At 45.3% G+C, this 23,552-nt stretch overlaps 1 protein-coding gene across 1 annotated transcript in view; it reads left to right on the top strand.

Moving 5' to 3' along the window:
- The window catches only part of uba1 (ubiquitin-like modifier activating enzyme 1), a 290,553-nt gene that overhangs the window by 138,701 nt on the left and 128,300 nt on the right, over positions 1–23,552 (top strand). Inside the window, exons 19-21 of the mRNA XM_060835388.1 lie at positions 4,994–5,183; positions 9,688–9,773; positions 12,071–12,163. Of these exons, the coding sequence (XP_060691371.1) occupies positions 4,994–5,183; positions 9,688–9,773; positions 12,071–12,163 (369 nt within the window). The remainder of the gene's footprint in view (positions 1–4,993; positions 5,184–9,687; positions 9,774–12,070; positions 12,164–23,552) is intronic.

Below are 23,552 nucleotides of genomic sequence, written 5' to 3'. Positions count from 1 at the left end.
GTTAAACGCATCATCAGTCATCCCTCTCCAATGAAACAGTAGCCATAACCTCTCTGGGGCTATGGTAACTTTATCATCAGCGCACCCTTGGTCCCTCAAGTCATGGTAGTCTTGGTGGTGTACTTTTCGAGAGTCCTTTTCTCAATTAACATTGAGCTATTTGCACAGCCATAGAAGATTCCAGTGCAACAGGAGTGGATCCTTTAAGTTCTGATATCAAAGGAATGCAAACCAGCAGGGCTGGGATTATCCACCAGATTTCTCAATGCTTCCTGAACTGGAGTCTCAAAAGTCGCAGATGTCACCAAGAGATAGTATTGCCCCATTGGCTACAGCAACCAAAGTGGAGCACACAGGCATGTTCCAAGTTGGGGTCACAACTGTGGTGTAATGTTGATCGAAGGATATACATTAGCCTGGGCACTGGAGGGAAATACCCTACTCTCCTTTGAAGTAGAGTACAAGGACCTTCAACATCAGTCTGACTCTGAGGTCTTGGTTTAAGATCTCATCTGAAAGATACCATTGCTGACAGTGTAACAACCCCTCGCAACTGTAGCTGAGTAATGCATGTCTTGTAAAGGAAGCTGATATCTGATTCATGAAATACACGTTTCATTTTACTGTCCTGGGCACCACCTCACCAACTCGGCAAAAGTGAGGACTGCAGATGCTGGAAACCAGAGTTTAGATCAGGGTGGTGCCGGACAAGCACAGCAGGTCAGGCAGCATCTGAGGAGCAGGAAAATCAATGGTTCGGGCAAAAGCCCTTCATCAGGAATAGAGGCAGGAAGCCTCCAGGGTGGAGAGATTAATGGGAGGGTGGGGGTAGGGAGAAGGTAGCAAAGAGTACAATAGGTGAATGGGGGTGGAGATGGAGGTGATAGGTCAGAGAGGAGGGTGGGGGAAGGTAGCAAAGAGTACAGTATGTGAATGGGGGTGGGGATGGAGGTGATGGACAATAGACAATAGGTGCAGGAGTAGCCATTCTGCCCTTCGAGCCTGCACCACCATTCATTATGATCATGGCTGATCATCCTCAATCCTGTGTTCCTGCCTTATCCCCAAAACCCTTGATTTCACAATCCTTAAGAGCTCTATCCAACTCTTGAAAGTATCCAGAGACTTGGCCTCCACTGCCTTCTGGGGCAGAGCATTCCATACGCCCACCACTTTATGGGCGGCACAGTGGTTAGCACTGTTGCTTCACAGCACCACAGACCCAGGTTCAATTCCCACCTCAGGCAACTGTCTGTATGGAGTTTGTACATTCTCCCCGTGTCTGCGTGGGTTTCCTCCGGGTGCTTCGGTTTCCTCCCACAGTCCAAAAGTGTGCAGGTTAGGTGAATTGGCCATGATAAATTGCCCATAGTGTTAGGTGAAGGAGTAAATGTAGGGGAATGGGTCTTTGGATGGTCGGTGTGGACTTGTTGGGCCAAAGGGCCTGTTTCCACACTGTAAGTAATCTAATCTTTCAGGGTGAAGAAGTTTCTCCTCAACTCTGTTCTAAGTGGCCTCCCCCTTATTTTTAAACTGTGTCCTCTGGTTCGGCACTCACCCATCAGTGGAAACACGCTTCCTGCCTCCAGAGTGTCCAATCCTTTAATAATCTTATACGTCTCAATCAGATCCCCTCTCAGTCTTCTAAACTCAAGCGTATACAAGCCCAGTCACTCCAATCTTTCAGCGTAAGATAGTCCAGCTGTTCTAGGAATTGACCTCGTGAACCTACGCTGCGGTCCCTCAACAGCCAGAATGTCTTTCCTCAATTTTGGAGACTAAAACTGCGCACAATATTCCAGGTGCGGTCTCACCAGGGCCCTGTACAGCTGCAGAAGGAGCTCTTTGCTTCTATACTCAATTCCTCTTGTTATGAAGGCTAGCATGCTATTAGCTTTCTTCACTGCCTGCTGTACCTGCATGCTTACTTTCATTGACTGGTATACAAGAACACCCAGATCTCTTTGTACTGTCCCTTTACCTAAATTGACTCCATTTTTGTAGTAATCTGCCTTCCTGTTCTTGCCACCAAAGTGGATAACCACACATTTATCACACAAGTAAGACTAACTGGCCTGTAATTCCCGGGGTTATCCCTATTCCCTTTTTTAAACAGGGGCACAACATTCACCACTCTCCAGTCCCCTGGCACCACCCCCATTGACAATGAAGACGAAAAGATCATTGCCAATGGTTCTGCAATTTCCTCTCTTGCTTCCAACATAATCCCAGGATATATCCTGTCAGGCCCGGGGGACTTGTCTATCCTCAAGTTTTTCAAAATGCCCCAACACATCTTCCTTCCTAACAAGTATCTCCTCTAGCTTACCAGTCTGTTTCATACTCTCCTCTTCAACAATACGGTCCCTCTCATTTGTAAATACTGAAGAAAAATACTCATTCAAGACCTCTCCTATCTCTTCCGACTCAATACACAGTCTCCCACTACTGTGCTTGGTCGGACTTATCCTCGTTCTCGTCATTCTCATGTTTCTCACATACGCATAAAAGGCCTTGGGGTTATCCTTGATCCTACCCACCAAAAATTCTTCATGCCCTTTCTTAGCTCTCCTAATCCCTTTCTTCAGCTCCCTCCTTGCTATCCTGTATCCCTCCAACGCTCTGTCTGAACCTTGTTTCCTCAACCTTATGTAAGCCTCCTTGTTCCTCCTTACAAGACATTCAACCTCCCTCATCAACCAAGGTTCCCTTACACGACCATCTCTTTCCTGCCTGACAGGTACATACATATCAAGGACACGTCGTATCTGTTCCTTGAAAAAGTTCCACATTTCAACGACATCCTTCCCTGACAGCCTATGCTCCCAATTTATGCTCCTCAGATCCTGTCTTGCAGCATCGTATTTACCCTTCCCCCAATTGTAAAACCTACCCTGTTGTGCGCACCTATCTCTCTCCATAACCAAGGTGAAAGTCACAGAATTGTGGTCACCATCACCAAAATGCTCATCCACTAACAAGCCCATCACTTGTCCCAGTTCGTTACCAAGTACCAAATCCAAAATGGCCTTCCCTCTGGTCGGACAATCTACATACTGAGTTAGAAAAGCTTCCCGGACACATTGCACAAACACCGCCCCGACCAATCTATTTGATCTAAAGAGCTTCCAATCAATATTTGGGAAGCTGAAATTGCCCATGACTATTACCCTGTGGCTTCTGCACCTTTCCAAAATCTGTTTCCCAATCTGTTTCTCCACATCTCTGCTGCTATTGGGGGGCCTATAGTAAACACCCAACAAGGTGACTGCTCCTTCCCTATTTCTGACTTCAGCCCATACTACCTCCAAAGGCAGATCCCCCTCGAACTGCCTTTCTGCAGCCGTTATACCATTTCTAATTAGCAATGCCACCCCGCCTTCCTTTTTTACCACCCTCCCTAATCTTACTGAAACATCTGTAACCAGGAACCTCTAACAACCATTCCTGTCCCTCTTCTATCCATGTTTCCGTGATGGTCACAACATCGTAGTCACAAGTATCGATCCACGCCTTAAGTTCACCCACCTTATTTCTGATACTCCTTGCGTTGAAGTATACACACTTGAGTCCATCTCTGTGTCCGCAAGTATTCCCTGTCAGTGCTACCTTCTCCACAGCCTCCCTACATTCTTGGATATCCTGAAAAACAACTAACCTACTTGCTGGACTACAAGTCCGGATCCCATCCCCCTGCCAAATTAGTTTAAACCCCACCGAAGAGTGCTAGCAAACCTACCTCTCAGGATAGTGATGCCCTTCTGGTTCAGGTGCAACCTGTCCTGCTTGTACAGGTCCCACCTTCCCCAGAATGCAGTCCAATTGTCCAAATACCTGAAGCCCTCCCTCCTACACCATCCTTGCAGCCACGTGTTCAACTGCACTCTCTCCCTATTCCTTGCCTCACTGTCACATGGCATCAGCAACAACCCAGAGATGACGACTCTGTCTGTCCTAGCTTTTAGCTTCCAGTCTAACTCCCTGAGCTCCTGAATGACCTCCCCACCCCTCTTCCTACCTATGTCGTGGTGCCAATGTGCACCACGACTTCTGGCTGCACACCCTCCCCCTTAAGGATTCTGAAGACACGGTCCGAGACGTCTCGGACCCTGGCACCCGGGAGGCAACAAACCATCCGAGAGTCTCGCCCATGTCCACAGAACCGCCTGTCTGTCTCACTAACTATAGAGTCTCCTATAACTAGCGCTCTCCTCCTCTCCCCCTTTCCCTTCTGGGCCTCAGAGCTGGACCTCGTGCTAGAGATCCGGTTACTGCAGCTTACCCCTGCTAGGCCGTCCCCCCCAACAGTATCCAAAGCGGTATACTATTGTTGAGGGGAGCGATCACAGGGGATCCCTGCACTGCCTGCTTCCTCCCCTTCCCACCTCTAACTTTTACCCAGCTACCTCTGTTCTCTGGCGTAACAATGTCCCTGTAGCTTCTATCTATCACCCTCTCAGCCTCTCGAATAATCCTCAGTTCATCCAACTCCAGCTCCAGTTCCCTAACGCGGTCTGTGAGGAGCTGGAGCTGGCTGCACTTCCTGCAGGTGAAGTCGGCAGGAGCATCGGTGGTCACCCCTACCTCAAACATCCTGCAGGAGGAACATTCCACTGCCTGCACTGCCATAACTCTACACTTAGTCTCCAAAACAAGAACACTAAGTAGCTTACCTGTTCAGCCGACTGGTTCCTTCTCCACTCAATCTTCTTACCTTCCCAGAAGCCTCTGTTGACAACTTCCGGATTCCCGCTCCTAGTTGAAAAAAAACACAGACTGCGAAAAGAAAAACGTTAACTTAAACTGGTCTCCGCTTGCCTTCCGGTTCCCCTCTCTGTGCGCCCGCTGTAGCACTGAGCACTTTCTCTCTTCTTTTGTTATAGCTATGCATGTGGCATTGGACCGTCTATTTCAGTTACTTTCCCATGTGGGGGTGATCTTTCATGGAACTATATTGGGGCATTGACTGACTTTCATTCCCTTCTATTAACAGCATGTCCACATGGATTACATCATGGCGGCAGCCAACTTGTACGCGCAGAGTTATTGCATGCAGGGGTCTCAGGACAGAGCTGCAGTCCAGCAGATACTGCTATCAGTTGATGTTCCTCCATTCTCCCCCAAGTCTGGGGTCACCATCCACACCAATGATGCAGAGATGGAGGACGCTGCAAATTTCGCAGGTGGGTTGGCCCATCGTATCTTCCTATTGTCCTCTGTTACTTACCAGCCAGTCACCCTTGCATGTCCTGCTCTTTTGTACTTCAAGTAAGGAAGACAAACAATGTACAAATGCATCATAAAAGGTTCAAGAAGCCCAGGAATAGAAGTCCCACCAGCTGCCAGTCAGTCAGAGGTGGGAGACTTTATGTCCCTCAGCAATGCCCGTGAGACAGTGACAGGAATCGTTGGAAATACGCACACACACTGAGGAATCCAGTGATGGGGTGAGGTCTAGTAAGAGGAGGAGTGCTATAGAGTCATACGCCATGGAAACTTCTGTCCAACTTCCCAAACTAAACTGGTCCCATTTGCCTGCATTTGGCCCATATCCCTCCAAACCTTTCCTGTTCATGTACCTGCCCAATTGTCTTTTAAATGTTGTGATTGTGCCTGCATCTACCACTTCCTCTGCCAGTTCATTCCACATACAAACCAAACTCTGTGTAAAAAAAGACTGGGTGCAGCTACAACAGAATGGAGCCCTGGTGTGGGCATTAGTTTCCCAGTTCAGTGCCTCAGTTGGCCAGCAGATGGGGATTTGAGGAAGGGAGCTGCCCATAGCTCTGTCTCACCCTGCTTTCTCCTACCTGATTAAATGCCCCACCACCACTAAGCTGACCACAGAGAAAGCTGTTAAATTCTACCCACTGTCTCTGCATCAAACTCTCTAAGAATTTTACCCCTCTAAATAAGATTACATTCCACTTTTCTAAATTCCTGAGAATCTCAGCCTGTTCTACTCCCTCATTATTGGCATAGAGATTCAGAACACTGAGTAAGAGCCAGTAAAATAGACTGGGAGCGGCTACTTCATGGTAAATCTGCAGCAGGATAGTGAGAGGTGTTACTGGGAGAAGTTTATGGAAATACATTCCCTTTATGCTCACAGAACCCTGGATGCCCAGGAATAGACAGTACTGGAAGGAAAAGAAGGTCATGTAACAGGAACAAATAAATAGAACAATCAACGGAGGCCTTAGAGGAGTATAGAATGTACAGGGGGTTCTCAAGTAAGTAATTTGGAGATCAAAAACAATGGTCATGAAAAAGGGCTGGCAAACAACATTAGGAAGAATCCCAAGCCATTATGGCAGTATGGTGGCTTAGTGGTTAGCACTGCTGCCTCACAGTATCAGGGACCTGGGTTCGATTCCACCAGCAGACTACTGTCTGCATAGAGTTTACACATTTTTCCTGTGTCTGTGTGGGTTTCCTCGCACAGTCCAAAAGATGTGCAGGTTAGGTGGATTGGCCATGCTAAATTGGACATAGTGTCCAAGGGATGTGGAGGTTAGGTGGGCTAGCCATGGGAAATGTGGAGTTACAGGAATAGGATGGGGGTTGGATCTGGGCGGGATGACTCTTTTGAGGGTGGATATGGGCTCATTGGCTGAATGGCCTGCTTCCAAGTTGGAGGAATTCTATATTCTACAAGTATATCAAGGGGAAGAGAAGGAGAAGGGCCCATTAGGAACCAAGGGGGCAATCTGGATTGGTACAGTGATAAATGAGTACTTCCCATCTATCCCATATGCAGGCGAAGGAGAATGCAAGTATAGAATTCAAGAAGGTGGATTATGATGTTCCTGAGTAGATTGATAGAAGATGCGAGGAGATCTTAAAGGTTTCAGCAGATTGAAAAGTAGACAGATCCCAGATGAACTGTATCCCAGGTCGCTGCAGAAGACACGAGACAAAATTACGAAGCCCTGACTCACAGGGGAAGTGCCAGAGGATTGGAATACACCACTTTACTAGAAGGGTGGTCGAGATAGACCAGAGAACCATAGACCAGTGAGACTAACATGAGTGGTATGGAATCTATTGGAGAAGATTAATCTCCATATAGACTGATATGGAGGTGCCAGTGTTGGACTGGGTTGGCCACCTGAAAAAGGAGCAAAGTTCCAAAGGCTTGTGTTTTCAAATAAACCTGTTGGACTATAACCTGGTCTCATGTGATTTTTGACTTTATCCATGTGGAGTGGCAAGGTTTGATCAGGGACAGTCAGAATGGTTTTGTCAGAGGGAGGTCATGCCTCATTAATCTGGTGGAACCTTTCGAGGAGGTGACCAAGTGTTTGGATCAAGGTGGTTGATGTAGTTTATTTGGATTTCAGCAAGACCTTTGATGAGGTCCCACATGGAAAACCGATAAAGTAAAACCTCTTGGGATCCAAGATAACTTGGCAAGATCCAAAACAGGCTTTGAGGCAGGAGGCAGACAGAGGATGGTGATAAAACACTATGTGTGTGACTGGAGCCCATTATGAGTGGTGTGCCACAGGGATCAGTGCTGTGTCCTTTGTTAAAAATCACACAACACCAGGTTATAGTCCAACAGGTTTAATTGGAAGCACTAGCTTTCGGAGCGCTGCTCCTTCATCAGGTGGTAGTGGAGGAAGGACCGTCGCTCCGAAAGCTAGTGTGCTTCCAATTAAACCTGTTGGACTATAACCTGATGTTATGTGATTTTTAACTTTGTACACCCCAGTCCAACACTAGCATCTCCAAATTGTGTCCTTTGTTGTTTATGACATTCATAAATGATGTAGATGAGATTGTTGAGAGATCATAGGAAGTTTGTGAATGACAAAAAATTGACTGAGTAGTTGACAGTGAGGAGGAAGATGTTAGGTTACAGAAGGATATAAATGATTAATCAGATAAGCAGAGCAGTGCAGTGGAACTTAACCCTGATAAATACAAGATATACTTTAGAAGAGGGAGTACTCCATGAATGGCAAAACACTAGGAAGTTCAAAGGAACAGAGAGATCTTGGGGTGCTAGTCCATGGATCACAGATGGTGACAAAGGGGTGGTTAAGAAGGCATGTGGTATGCTTTCCTTTGTCAATCCATGCACAGGTTATAAGAGCTGAGAGGTTATGTTGGAGCTGTACAGAACTTTGGTTAGGCCACAACTGGAGTACTGTGTGCAGTTCTAGTCACCACATCACAGGAAGGATGTGATTGCACTGGAGGGGGAGCAGAGGAGATTTTTCAGGATGATGCCTAGGATGGAGCATTTCAACGATGAAGAGAGTGTGGATAAGCTCAGGCTGTTTCTTTGGATCAAAGAATACTGAGGGGGGATTTGGTTAAAGTGTAAGTTTATGAGGGGCATGGTCAGGGGTGGATAGAAAGCAGAGTCAAAAAGTGTGGCGCTGGAAAAGCACAACAGGTCAGGCAGCATCCGAGGAGCAGGAGAGTCAACGTTTCGGGCTTAAGCCCTTCTTCAGAACATTTTGACTCTGATCTCCAGCATCTGCAGTCCCTTTCTCCCTGAATAGAAAACAACTGTTCCCCTTAGTTGAAGGGTCAAGTGATGGGAGGGGAGTTGTAGCGTAATTTTGAAGTGAAAGGCAGGAAATTTAGGGGGAATTTGAGGAAAACCCTTTTAACCCAGAGGAGATCTGGAATGCACTGCCTGGGAGGGTTCTTGAGGTGGGAATGCGCTTAACCAAAAAAGTATTTAGATGAGCATGTGTGGTGTCATAGCATTCAAGGATATGACCCTAATGTGGGAAAGGGGGTCTGGTATCAGCAGTGTATTTTTGGTGATACAGACTCACTGGGCCAAAGGATCTCTTCTGTGAAGAGTGGAGTACTGGAAGTAAGTTGTTTTTCCCTAAGAACCCTATATACCTTTTTTCTTCTTTTATGTTCTGTAGTAAATTTGATCTGAAGATTTGTGAGCCTCCACCCACTTGTTGTGAGTGATCTTGCCGACTATATAAATATATAAAATACACACTCCAGTGATGGCCCTGGGAATGTAACTGCTCACCTTTCATGTCAGCATGCTCACTCGACTTCTGTGTCTGCTCATGCACTTGGCTTTTTTCGTATTTAGAAAGAAAATGTTTTGGTTAGGTCTTTGTCATTGTAGAAATATAAATCCAAATAACAGTGGGTTGTCAAAGTGAAGCCCAATTGTTGCGAATTTGTCAGCTCTAGTTTGAGAATAATAATTGGAAGCTCTCTGTAACATTTCTCCGACACCTTCTTCCGAAAATAGGAACACATGCAATAAAGGAGCTGACTCAGACAGATTGCAGAGATCAAAATGATCTTGTTAAACCTTTGAATACACAAGTGCACAATCATTTCTGACTGCATTCATTCTGCTAATCTTATTTTGTACATGGAAACATTGCCTGTGGTGACACTTGAAGAATATGTTGTATTTCATTTTGGGGACTGCTGTCTCATTAAAGAGAGACAACTGATGGTGGTTTAACCTGAGGGTTCATTTCTCAATATCTCCCCTTGCCTGAGGTGTGGTGACCTTCAGGTTAAACCACCACCAGTCATCTTTCTTTATTGAGAGAGAAGCCTTATTGTCCGCTAGGACTATGGCTGACTTGACTCCATTGACAAATTTGGACTAAGTTGTCACCAGCCTTATGCTGTATCATCAACTTTCTCTAAACTCACCTTTTCAATTGTTTCTTATTTCAGAAAATGAGCGTTTGCTGGAATTGAAAACTCTCCTCTCTTGTAAGAACTTTCCTGGATGTAAGATGCAACCTATTGACTTTGAGAAGGTACGTTTGGTCTCCTCCACTACAGATTTTTACAGAGAATTTTAAGAAGAAATTTTGTCATATTTTCCTACCTTCCTGCTTGGTTTTATAGAGTCATAGAGATGTACAACATGGAAACAGACCCTTCAGTCGAACCCGTCCATACCAACCAGATATCCCAACCCAATCTAGTCCCACCTGCCAGTACCCGGCCCATATCCCTCCAAACCCTTCCTATTCATATATCCATCCAATTGCCTTTTAAATGTTGCAATTGGACCAGCCTCCACCATATCCTCTGGCAGCTCATGAGGTTCCTCACACTTCCTATCACCTATATCTTCAAGTTGTGATTTCTTGGAGCATGCATGTTCCTTCTTGTCCTGATCAGAATAATGGAGCAATGTCCATCAGATGAGCCCCACATCTGCTCTATTATCTTCAGTTTAATTATTTACTCTTCACGCTTTCTGCTTTTCTTTATTCACTTGTGGGGGGAAAGGTGTCACTGGCTGGGCCAGGATGTATTGACCATCCCTTGTTGCCATTGCGAATTGGCAGTGAGCTCGTGCAGTCCTCGTGCTTTAGACAAACCCACATTGCTGGTAGGGAGGGAATTCCAGGATTTTGTCTCTGCCACGGTGAAGGAGTAGCGATATATTTCCGAGTCTGAATCGTGCAGTGTCTTGGAGGAGAACTTGCAGGTGGTGGTGTTCCCATGGGTCTGCTGCCCTTGTCCTTCCAGAAGCAGCCAAGGATTTTGAAGGTGCTGTCTGAGGATCTTTGGTGGATTTCTGCAGTGCACCTTGTAGATAGTACACACTGCTGCTACTATCAGTGGTGGAGTGAGTGGATGTTTGTGGATATGGTGCCAGTCAAGCAGACTGTTTTGTCATAATAATAGAGTCGTTCAGCACAGAATGGCCTTCAGCTCAACTAGTCCATGCCAGCCAGATTTCCTGAGCTGAACTAGTCCCATTTGCATGTGTTCGGCCAATATCCCTCTAACCCTTTCCCATCCATTTACCTGTCCAAATGTCTTTTAAATGTTGCAATTGTACTTGCCGCTACTACTTCGTCTGGCGGCTCGTTCCATATACTCTGTGTTAGAAAGGTTGCCCCTCAAGTCCCGTTTAAATTTTGTGCCTCTCACCTTAAACCTATGCCCTCTCATTTTGGACTCCCCTAGCCTAGGGAAAAAAGATCTTGGTTATTCATCCTATCTGTGTCCCTCAAGCGTTTATAAACCTCTAAGTGCTGGATGGTGGCAAGATTTGTGACTGTTGTTGGTGTGGAAATGGTGTGGGAGGATCTTGTTTGCAGGATTGACTTTTTTTTGTAACACCATTGCTTCTCCTTCATATAGAACCTATTCTTTGGATTTCACCACACAGTGTGGTACTTTACTCGGTAACAGGGTCCTTGGTCGTTGACTTTGTCCTTCCCCATGTTGGAGAAAGTGAGAACTGCGGATGCTGGAGATCAGAGTTGAGAGTGTGATGCAGGGAAATCACAGCAGGTCAGGCTGCATCCGAGGAGCAGGAGAATCAACATTTCAGGCATAAGCCCTTCATCAGGCAATCCTTCATTCCGAAGGGCTGATGTCTGAAATGTCAATTCTCCTTTTCCTCGGATGCTGCCTGACCAGCAGTGCTTTTCCAGCACCACACTCCCGACTCCTTCCCCATGTTGCCCGGGGTAAGCAGCAGATGTGCAGTAGTATGGCACTCTGGATGGGTATCTGAATAGGAAAGGATTAGAGGGATATGAGCCAAGTGCTAGCAAATGGGACTAGATTAAGTTAGGATATCTGGTCGGCATGGATGAGTTGGACCGAAGGATCTGTTTCCATGCTGTACAGCTGTAAGACTGTGTGATGGGTTGAGTTTCATAAGGCAGTTATTATTAACAAGGGTTAATCGATTTGATATTTTAACAGTTACTGATTTTAGCCTCTCTCACTGAGATGGAAAAGACTGTTGGAAGGTGGTAACCAGTATTGTTCAAGTTTCTCGGTTGTGAGCCATAACTGGTAGATTTTGGAGTAACAATACACGGCCTTTCACTAAAGGGATCTTTTGAATTAGATATAGCTCTTAGGACTAAAGAGATCAGAGGAGAAAGCAGAATCAAGTTGGATAATGGTATCAGATTATGCAGCTGGCTTGAGGGCCGAATGGCCTATTCCTGCTCCTAGTTTATATGTTAAGAGGAAGATTTTAGTTGACAAGGTGAAGAAAAAGTTATGATTTGTTAAAACATACACAAGCAAAAATGCCCATTGTTGATTTTCAATAATTGAATTATTTAATTTGCAGGATGACGATACAAACTTCCACATGGATTTCATTGTCGCTGCCTCAAATTTGAGGGCTGAGAATTATGACATTCCAGCTGCCGATCGCCATAAGGTAGGCAGCGCACACCTGGACAGAGCGCTTTGCGGTGGCATGCACAGGCAAGCAGGAGAACATGATCTTGCCCTGTGAGGGGGTGGAGTTCCAGGTGGGGTATAGGGAACATTAACCACAGCGCGTGCCGATTACTGTTTAATGTCTGCCATGTGAACTGAGCTGGAACCTGCGAGACCCAATTAACCGTCAAAGGGTTAGTAATATCCTGGAAGTCATTAATCATTGTGTGTAACCCCAACCAGGACTGTCCACACCGCACTGGTCTCTCAGCTTTCACACTACCTGTACATGCAAGCTTTCTGTCACTGTAACATCTGCAGAGTAAGATTGATACCAACAATTAACCACAGGATATTAGCACAGAGCAGTCACAGCAGCAAATGAAAATGCTAGCAATTTTTAACCCTGGGGGAACGTTATGGAATGTTGTTCCTCATTATGTAGAATTTAAAGCTCAGAAACATTTGGTCCACCTGCCCTCTGCAAGTGTTTATACTCCACATGAGGCTCTTCTCATTCTGTTTCTTCTCACTACTTCAACGTATTCATCTATTCCTGTCTCTCTCATGTCCTGATCTAGGTTCCCTTTAAATGCCTCCATCGTCCTATCAGACCAAAGGGCTGCGCTCTCATTAGAGAGAAGAGAGAGGTGACTGGTGGTGGTTTCTGAGGGTCTCTATGGCTCAGATGAGGGGAGAGGTTGAAAAGGAGGATATTCATCGTAACTTCAACCAATGTGGGAATTGAACCCATGCTATTGGCATCACTGCATTGCAGTTGAAAAGTGTGGCGCTGGAAAAGCACAGCAGGTCAGGCAGCATCTGAGGAGCAGGAGAGTCGACATTTTGGACACAAGCCCTTCCATCACTGCATCGCAAACCTGCTGTCCAACCCCAGCATATTTGGCCTTAAACTTTCAATGTGGTAGCTAGCAAGTTCCTCATTCTACCAATTATTCCCTTACTGAATTTATTGGTGATAATTTCATGTTCTTTTGGCACAGTCAGTAGTGTTCTTGCCTCTGAGCCAGGGGCTCCTGATTCATGTCCCAACATAAACTTTGCTAGTCAAGAAAGGTGGGTTAGTAACACGCCCACAGGTGAATTTGTAAAGTCTTCTGAGACGCACCAATGGCTGAGAGTAAGAGTGGGAGCCAAGTGGAGGAAAGAAGTTTGGAGCCTTTACTGTCACTATCTAAAGTTCCAGATGCATGTAAAATATGAATGTTTGCCACAGCAACTCAACTTGCCTGTAACACGTACTATCTTCTCTCTATAGTCCCTAATGTGTGTAAACCCGAGGAATGGAAACATCTTTGCTGCATCCTGCATTTCTTATAGAGTTCTGTTAGGTTGGGGTCCTCAGCCTTCACTTTATTAAAGGAGTATGCCACAGCTTGCTTAATCTTTCCTGTTTTATTTGCTGTTTCTCTCCCCTTCATTTCTCTGCCCTGTGATCTCCTGCAGGTGGTGATACATGCTCCCCTGAGCTCTCTCTCGCCTTCCAGTCCGGCACCGCTCTTTCTGTTTAAGCCCAAGACAGTGACTGTCTGCATGTTACCTGACTCCAGTAAAGGCATCGCTGCCAAACTCAGCTGATCTTTTCCTGTTGTCTACAAACACATATCCTCCAGCAGGAGGCAGAAGCATAAGTGAATTGATGATCTTGAGGCAATTGAAAAGTGATTTGGGCAGCACTCACCCCCATCATCCAAAAACTCGAGAGTTAAACTCAGGGGGGTGCAACGCCTCATCTGGAATCGACCTGATACTCTCCTTAAACCAATGGCTCAGTGGTTAGCACTGCTGCCTCATATCGCCAGGGACCTGGGTTTGATTCCAGCTTCGGGCGACTATGTGGAGTTTGCACATGCTCCTCGTGTTCATGCGGGATTGCTCCAGTTTCCTCCCACAGTCCAAAGACGTGCGGGTTAGGTGGATTGGCCATGCTAAAATATCCAGAGATGTGCAGGCTAGGTGGGTTAACCATGGGAAGTGCAATGTTACAGGGATGGGGTTGGGTATGAGTGGAGGGTTGGTGTGGGCTCAGTGGGCTGAATGGCCTGCTTCCATAGTGCAGGGATTCTGTAATTAATGTGGCTTATTAGCTAAGGAAGAAGGAACTTGTTTGTATAGACCATTGTTCCTCAGGGCATCTCCACATAATTTAAGACTACTTTTTGTAGTCAATATTTAAGTGTAGGAAGTTGCAGAATGTTGGAGACGGGGTTTCAAACCGCTCGGCTCCTTTGTTTAAATCAGAAACATGTTGGGCACAGGTAAAGGTTTCCAACTGCATCTTTCACTTTCCTGACAGAAGTAACAGATGCACTTTTGCCCTGCCAAAGACGGCATCTGACCCCCAATGTCAAACAGGAACCATATCTTTACGATGGGTGTGAAATGTTCCAGACTGAATTTCAGATAAATGAGCACAAAGTGAAGAGACCCAATCGCTGAAAACCTGTTAGTTCAGTGCCAGGTTTCATCAGAAGCCGACGGAGGGAACTACTCATCGGTTCCAGCCATAACCTTTAGTCACAACACCCAAACATTCAGAAAGGACTGGCACTGTGCCAGTGCACTTAACATCATTAATGTTTCTAAAGCAGTGTGTTTATAATAATATGAGAAGTGATGGCAGGCAGATGGAGTCTGATTTACAATAGTCCTGTAAATGTGCACTCTGAAGCTCTTCCAAATGATGTTAGTTGAAAAATGTTTACTCTTAACTCCACACTTTGACTTGATTCCGAAATTCTCAATTAAACTGTACCTGCCCTCATTTCCCTTGAGTTCACCTTTCCTTGGTACTCAGTCTCAACTCCTTAGCAGTTCCTTCTCTCTGCCCTACAATCGTACCACACATAAATAGTTTTAACGTTTGGCTTGACAAAGAATCCGGTCTGGCAGAGGCATAGAAGGGAAGTGGCATGAGAAGACGCTTGTCCATACTATACATGAGGAAAGTGCAGACTGGAGAGACACATGCCAATCACTTCAGCTGCACCTGTAAAGATATGCCATCTAATCCTTATTTGGGCAATGACCATTCCTGATGAAGGGCTTATGCCTGAAACGTCAACTCTCCAGCTCCTTGAATACTGCCTGACCTACTTTTCCAGCGCCACACTTCTCAACAATATGCACTTCAGTATGAAAATGGCATTGGGAATACTGCTGACACCCCGAGGCCAACTTACGTGAGGCATTTTGATCAGCTCACAGTGCCCTGTTGAGGCAGTCACTCTGGGCATCTACTCGAAGGATCCAGGTCAATGACCGCAAAGGCAACAGGATGCTATTTGAAACCTAAATGGACTGCAGGTGCCGGAATTCAGAAACAAAAACCGGAATTGCTGGGAAGTGAGAGGAGTTAGAAGAGAAGTTTTTCTCAGGGTGAGAATGAGCTCGGCCAGGCGGAGGAGACTGCTGGTGGATGGGTCAGGCTTTTCTCCCAGGAAGAAGAGAGCCCTGACACCATCTTGGTGAGGGACGGACAGGTAAAGGGATTGTTCATCCATGGTAAAGAGGAGGCAGCTGCAGCCTGCAAACTGGACATTCTGAAACTGACGTAAAGCCTCAGAGAAATCCCGGTTGGGAGTGGGCAGGAACTGGACAAGGGGAGGATGGAATGTGAGTCTTGCACTGTGTACTCAACTTGCAATCCCATAGGGTGGCAGACCTGAAAATGCAGTCCAGTGATACAATAGTTTACACCATGGTCATTTGCTGCAAAGCACCAACTCTAACTCAATACTGTTCAGTTTAGCTTGTCCTACATCGTAGGTGTTGTTGTGGAGGGATTTGTCTGAACATTGCATCAGATCACACTTTACATAGAACATTATAGCACAGTGTAGATTAGGGTGGTGTTGGAAAAGCACAGCTGGTTGGGCAGCATCTGAGGAGCAGGAAAATCGACGTTTCAGGCAAAAGCCCTTCATCAGGACTGAAGTTTCAGTCCTGATGAAGGGCTTTTCCCTGAAACGTTGATTTTCCTGCTCCTCGGATGCTGCCCAACCGGCTGTGCTTTTCCAGCACCACTGTAATCTAGACTCTGATTTCCAGCATCTGCAGTCCTCACTTTTGCCTATTACAGCGCAGTACAGGTCCTTTGGCACTCGATGTTGCACCAACCTGTGAAAGTCATCTGAAGCTCATTTAACATACACTATTCCATTTTCATCCATATGCCTATCCAATGACCATTTAAATGCCCTTAAAGTTGGCGAGTCCACTACTGTTGCAGGCAGTGCATTCCACACACCCTACTACTCTCTGAGTAAAGAAACTATCCTATAACAATTTAAAGCTATGTCCCATAACAATTTAAAGCTATGTCCCCTCGTGCTATCCATTGCCATCCAAGGTAAAAGGCTCTCACTATCCAACCTATCTAACCCTCTGATTATCTTATATCTCTCAATTAAGTCGTCTCTCAACCTTCTTCTCTCTAATGAAAACAGTCTCAAGTCCCTCAGCCATTCTTCGTAAGACCTTCCCTCCATACCAGGCAACATCCTAGTAAATCTCCACTGAACCCTTTCCAAAGCTTCCACATCCTTCCTATAGTGCGGTGACCAGAACTGTACACATTACTCCAAGTGCTGCTGCATTAGAGCTGCAGGATGGCCTCATGGCTCTGAAGCTCAATCCCTCTACCAATAAAAGCTAACACACTGTATGCCTTCTTAACAATCCTATCAACCTGGGTGGCAACTTTCAAGGATCTGTGTACCTGGACACCGAGATCTGACTGCTCATCTACACTACCAAGGATCTTACCAGTAGCCCAGTATTCTACCTTCCTGTTACTCCTTCCAAAGTGAATCACCTCACATTTTTGTGCATTAAACTCCACTTGCCACCTCTCTGCCCAGCTCTATACCTTATACATGTCTCTCAGTAACCTACAACATCCTTCGTCACTATCTACAACTCTACTGACCTTAGTGTCATTCGCAAATTTACTAACCCATCCGTCTATGCTCTCATCCAGGTCATTTATATAAATGACAAACAACAGTGGGCCCAAAATAGATCCTTGCGGGCACCCCATTAGTAACTGAACTCCAGGATGAATATTTCCCATTAACCACCACCCTCTGATTTCTTTCAGCTAGTCAATATCTGATCCAAATCTCTAAATCACCCTCAATCCAATACCTCTGTATTGTGTGCAACAGCCTACCGTGGGGAACCTTATCAAACGCCTTACTGAAATCCATATACACCACATCAACCGCTTTACCCTCATCCACCTAGAACACAGAACATTACAGTGCAGTACAGACCCTTCAGACCTTGATGTTGCACTGACCTGTGGAATCAATCCGAAGCCCATCCAACCTACACTATTCCATTCTCATCCATATGTTTATCCAGTGACCATTTAAATGCCCTTAAAGTTGGTGCGTCTACTACTGTTGCAAAATTATAGAATCCCTACAGTGTGGAAACAAGCCATTTGGCCCAACACGTCCACACTGGCCTCCGAAGAGTAACCCACCCAGACCCATTCCGCTACCCTATTACTCTACATTTTCCCTGTTAAAGCATCCCTGAAGATTATGGACAATTCAGCATGGACAATTCACCTAACCTACACATCTTTGGATTGTGGGGGGGGAGTCCGGAGCACCCAGAGGAAACCCTCACAGACACGGGGAAAATATGCAAACTCCACACAGACAGTCATCTGAGTTTGGAATAGAATCTAGGTCCCTGCTGCTGTGAGGCAACAGTGCTGATCACTGAGCCGCCCCAATCACCTGTTTGGCCACCTTCTCAAAGAACTCCATAAGGTTTGTGAGGCATGTCCTATCCTTCAGAAAACAGTGTCGACTATCCCTATTCCTAACTCTTATAACCCTTTCCAACACTTTACCCACAACCAAAGTAAGGCTCACAGATCTGTAATTTCCAGGATTGTCTCTACCCCCCTTCTTGAACAAGGGTGCAGTCTTCTGTTCAGTCTTCTGGCACTATTCCTGTAGACAATGATGACATAAAGATCAAAGCCAAAAGCTCAGCAATCTCCTTCCTGACTTCTCAGAGAATCCTCGGATAAATTCCATTCGGCCCAGGGGACATCTATTTTCACACTTGCCAGAATTTCTAACACCACCTCCTTTTGCACCTCAATCCCATTTAGTCTAGTAACCTGTACCTCAGTATTCCCCACAACCACATTGTCTTTTTCTAGTGTGACTACTGATGAAAAGTATTCATTTAGCGCTTCCCCATCTCATCTGACTCCACGCACAACTTCCCACTGCTATGCTTGATCAGCCCTAATCTTACTCGAGTCATTCTTTTATTCCTTTGTACCTATAGAAAGCTTTAGGGTTTTCCTTGATCCTATCTGCCAATGAATTCTCAAGGCCCCTCCTGGCTCTCCTTAGCTCTTTCTTTAGGTCTTTCCTGACAAACGTATAACTCTCATGTGCCATAACTGAGCCATCACACCTCCTCCTAACATAAGCCTTGTTCTTCCTCTTGAAAGAGATTCAACTTTACAAATTCTAAACCGTGTGACACCCAGTCAGACTCTGGCTGTACTCCTAGTGGAAACCTCTTGAGGAAGTTTCATTTCTAGCTTCACGGTGTGGTTTCCTTTGGAGCCAGGTTTGTAATCATGCCCCTTGGAGCCCAATGGGTATTGGAAAGCAGAGCTTCCTTATTCATCAAACAGGACTAAAACCTTATCCTCTGACACATTTCACATTGCATCCTTCAAAGATAGAAAATTCCTTGCTGTGTCACTGCTTATACATTTTTGTGTCTTATTTACAGTAAAGCCTACTGCAGTTGAGTGCATGGCCTGAGCTAAACATCCTGAAAACATTGAATTGAATTGAATTGAATTTATTGTCACGTGTACTGAGGCACAGTGAAAAGCTTTGTCTTGCGATCAACACAGGCAGATCACAGAGTTAAATAGCATAGATAAGTAAATAATCGATAAGTAGTGTCATAAGCAAAAACACAGGTACAGGCAAATGTTAATAGTTTCTGAGTCCATTTAGTATTCTAACAACAGTAGAGTAGAAACTGTTTTGAAACCGGCTGGTGCGTGTGTTCAGGCTTCTGTACCTTCTCCCTGATGGTAGAAGTTGTAGAAAAACATTTCCAGGGAGGGATGGATCTTTGAGAATGCTGGCGGCCTATCCTTGACAGCGGGCCTAGTAGATGAATTCACTAGATGGCCTTTGTGACTGTCCGGGCCGAGTTCACTACTTTCTGTAACCGTCTCTGATCTTGAATGGTACAGTTGCTGTATCAGGTAGTGATACATCCAGTCAGAATGCGCTTGATGGCACATTTATAAAAGTAGGCAAGGGTGTTCGCTGTCATGCCAAATTTCTTCAGCTGCCTGAGGAAGAAGAGATGTTGTTGGGCCTTTGTAACCAATGCATCCACATGAAGAGTCCAAGAAAGCTTGTCGTGGATGATCACTCCCAGGAGCTTGACACTCTCCACTCGTTCCATCTCTGTGCTGTTAGTATGTAGGGGGGCATGAGTAATATCCCGCCACAAGTCAATAATGAGTTCCTTGGTTTTGCCGGCATTGAGAGCTAGGTTGTTCTCAGTGCAGCGTTTTTCCATTTGAGACATTTTGAGAGATGAAAAAATATTGTGTACTTTGGCCACATATTTCACAAACTCAAGGCATCCCAACACACTTTGCAATGACTGAGGTACTTCTGAGATACAGGCGTTATTGTACTTTTTATGCTTTCATGGGATATGGCATTGCTGGCATGGCCAGTATTTGTTACCCATCCTGAACTGGCCTTGAGAAGGTGTTAGCAAGCTGCTTTCTTGAACTTCTGTAGTCCATATGGTGTAACTGTTGTAATTGGACCTTGAAGAATGTGAAAGGGTCATTACTGGAACTGAGCGTAAAAGTACTGTGATGGTTTTTCAAGGACCTCATAAGAAAGGAAATTAGACATACCTCAGGCTAGGTTTTTGTCGTAATACAGACCCTATTCCTACCACCTATAGATAGTTCCAGATATGCAATAGCCTACATCAAGATTACTCAATAAGACTCTTCTCATTAGATCTGAAGCAGACTAGTTTTGGACACACAAGCCCATGTAATCCCCAAAAGGGCCCACACACTTTGAAGATACACTGAATGATAGATACACTCTGCCACTGGAGAAGGGCTTCCAGGATTTGAACCCATGACAGTGAAGGAATGGTAATATAACTCCCAGTCGGGAGGGTATCCAAAGTGACCTCAGAGTTACAAAGAATCATAGAGATATATAGAGGGTCATACAGCATGGAAACAGTCCAACTCATTCGGGCCAACCAGATAACCTAAGTTAATCTAGTCCCAGTTGGCCCATATATCTCTAAACCCTTCCCATTCATGTACCCATCCAGGCGCCTTTGAAATTGTAAGAGCCTGCACCTCTGACAGCCCATTCCATACAAGCACCACCTCTGCCAACACTCTAGGAGAGTTGCCACATAAATGAGATGGACAATATAAACATAGAACATAGAACAATGCAGCGCAGAACAAGCCCTTCGGCCTACGATGTTGTGCCGAACATTTGTCCTAGCTTAAGCACCCATCCATGTACCTATCCAATTGCCGCTTAAAGGTCACCAATGATTCTGACTCTGCCATTCCCACAGGTAGCGCATTCCATGCCCTCACCACTCTCTGGGTAAAGAACCCACCCCTGACATCCCCCATATACCTTCCACCCTTCACCTTAAATTTATGTCCCCTTGTAACACTCTGTTGTACCTGGGGAAAAAGTCTCTGACTGTCTACTCTATCTATTCCCCTGATCATCTTATAAACCTCTATCAAGTCACCCCTCATTCTTCACCGTTCCAATGAGAAAAGGCCTAGCACTCTCAACCTATCCTCGTACAACCTATTCTCCATTCCAGGCATCATCCTGGTAAATCTCCTCTGCATCCTCTCCAAAGCTTCCACATCTTTCCTAAAGTGAGGCGACCATTTCTGCACACAGTACTCCAAATGTGGCCTTACCAAAGATCCTATACAGCTACAACATCACCTCACGACTCTTGAATTCAATCCCTCTGCTAATGAACGCTAATACACCATAGGCCTTCTTACAAGCTCTATCCACCTGAGTGGCAACTTTCAAAGAGCTATGAACATACACCCTAAGATCCTTCTGCTCCTCCACCTTACTAAGAACCCTACCGTTAACCCTGTATTCCGCATTCTTATTTGTCCTTCCAAAATGGACAACCTCACACTTGACAGGGTTGAATTTAATCTGCCACTCCTCAGCCCAGCTCTGCATCATATCTAAGTCCCTTTGCAGCTGACAACAGCCCTCCTCACTATCCACAACTCCACAACTCTTCGTATCGTCTGCAAATTTACTGACCCACCCTTCGACTCCCTCTTCCAAGTCATTAATAAAAATTACAAACAGCAGAGGACCCAGAACTGATCCCTGCGGAACTCCATTTGTAACTGGGCTCCAGGCTGAATATTTACCATCTACCACCACTCTCTGACTTCGACCGGTTAGCCAGTTCTCTATCCAACTGGCCAAATTTCCCACTATCCCATGCCTCCTGACTTTCCACATAAGCCTACCATGGGGAACCTTATCAAATGCCTTACTAATTTTTACTTCTTTTACTGGGCAGTGAGAATGGTCCCAATTATAATTAAACTCTCGGACATCAAAATAAAATCCACTGTATTTTAGGTGAATTTGGATAATGTACTTTATTTTTAAAAGAGCTATTCACAGGATGTGGGCATCATTGACCAGGGAAGCATTTATTGCCCATCCCTAACTGCCCAGAGGGCATAATTCGACCACAATTGTTTTATATGCTTACAAGAAATGATCGTGCCCTGTCTGAGCTAATTCAGAGTTAGTAGATATTTTAAGATATTGGTTGAGAAATTAGGAGAGGCAAAAGGATATTGTTTTTAAAAAAATATCACTCATGTTGACTGATTCTGAAAGACATTTGGGTCCATGACTTAGAATCTATGAGATTCCTCACTATCCTTTTATCTTATACTGACATTCATTTGCTGTGATCCCATGGCTGCTAACTGTTTCCCCAAAGTATTTACAACTCATGCTGGCTGTTTATTACCAACTGGACAATGACCAGAAGACAAAGGCACAATAGTAGACCATTCAGTGAGATCATGGCTGATCTGATCATCCTCAAACTTCACTGTGCTGCCTTTTATGCTGCTGCCTTATGTGCCGCATGAGCCATCTCCTTGTCTAACTCTTCATCTAACTCCATAAACAGATCCTTCTACTCCTTTCTCCCTCCTTGAGTTCCCCTTGATTCCCCTTGAATGCATTTAGGGCGGCACGGTGGCTCAGTGGTTAGCACTGCTGCCTCACAGCACCAGGGTCCCAGGTTCGATTCCAGCCTCAGGCGACTGTCTGTGCGGAGTTTGCACATTCTCCCTGGTTCCTCCAGGTGCTCCGGTTCCCTAACACAGTCCAAAGTTGTGCAGGTCAGGTGGATTGGCCATGCTAAGTTGCCCGTAGTGTTAGGTGCATCCTTCAGAGGGAAATGGGTCTGGGTGGGTTACTCTTCGGAGGGTTGGTGTGGACTGGTTGGGCTGAAGGGCCTGTTTCCATACTGTAGGGAATCTAATCTAATCTCTTCCCTGAGCTAAAGAGTTCTCCATTCTAACCACTCAGTTGATAATGAGGCTTCCCCTGAATTTCCATTTTGGATTCATTCGTGACTTAAATTTATTGCAACAATTTCTGGTCTCCCTTACAAGTGGAAACATCTAGGAAGATATGTTTTAGGACCAGATTGGAGACCATGTGACACTTTGAGCTTGCTCCACCTACCAATATGATTAGGACTAATCTTTTTATGGTTAAGAGCCAGTCACATTGCTGCAGGTCTAGAGTCACCCGAAGGCCAGACCAGGTAAGGATGACTGTTATCTTCGCAAAATGGCATCAGTGAACAAGATAGGACTTTCCTGACAATCAACAATGATTAAGTATTCATCATTAAACTCTTAATTCTTATTGAATTTATTTTTCACCATCTGCCATGGTAGGATTCAAACGCAGGTCCCCACAACGTTACTTAGGTCTCTCTGAATTAATAGACTAGTGTTGATACCACTAGGCTATTGCCTCCCTCAAAGTTTAAAAAACTCCATTGAGCAGAGAAGTCAGTAGCCAGCCAGCAACACCGACATTCAAGAGGGAATATAAAAATGACAAATAGAAACAACAAACTAAATATAGAATCCTCTTGGGTACCCAGTCTAGAGAGGGCAAAGGAAGTATTACCATACTGTGTAGCTGAGCTAGGATTTAGTAACTTTGGAAAAGAGAGAGGATTGTGAAACTTGCAGTTGTATT

Source organism: Hemiscyllium ocellatum, chromosome 14 (assembly GCF_020745735.1).
Source record: "Hemiscyllium ocellatum isolate sHemOce1 chromosome 14, sHemOce1.pat.X.cur, whole genome shotgun sequence".
NCBI classification, from domain to species: Eukaryota; Metazoa; Chordata; class Chondrichthyes; order Orectolobiformes; family Hemiscylliidae; genus Hemiscyllium; species Hemiscyllium ocellatum.
The sequence above is the reverse complement of the archived record's forward strand: the minus strand, read 5'-3'. Positions and strand labels throughout refer to the sequence as shown.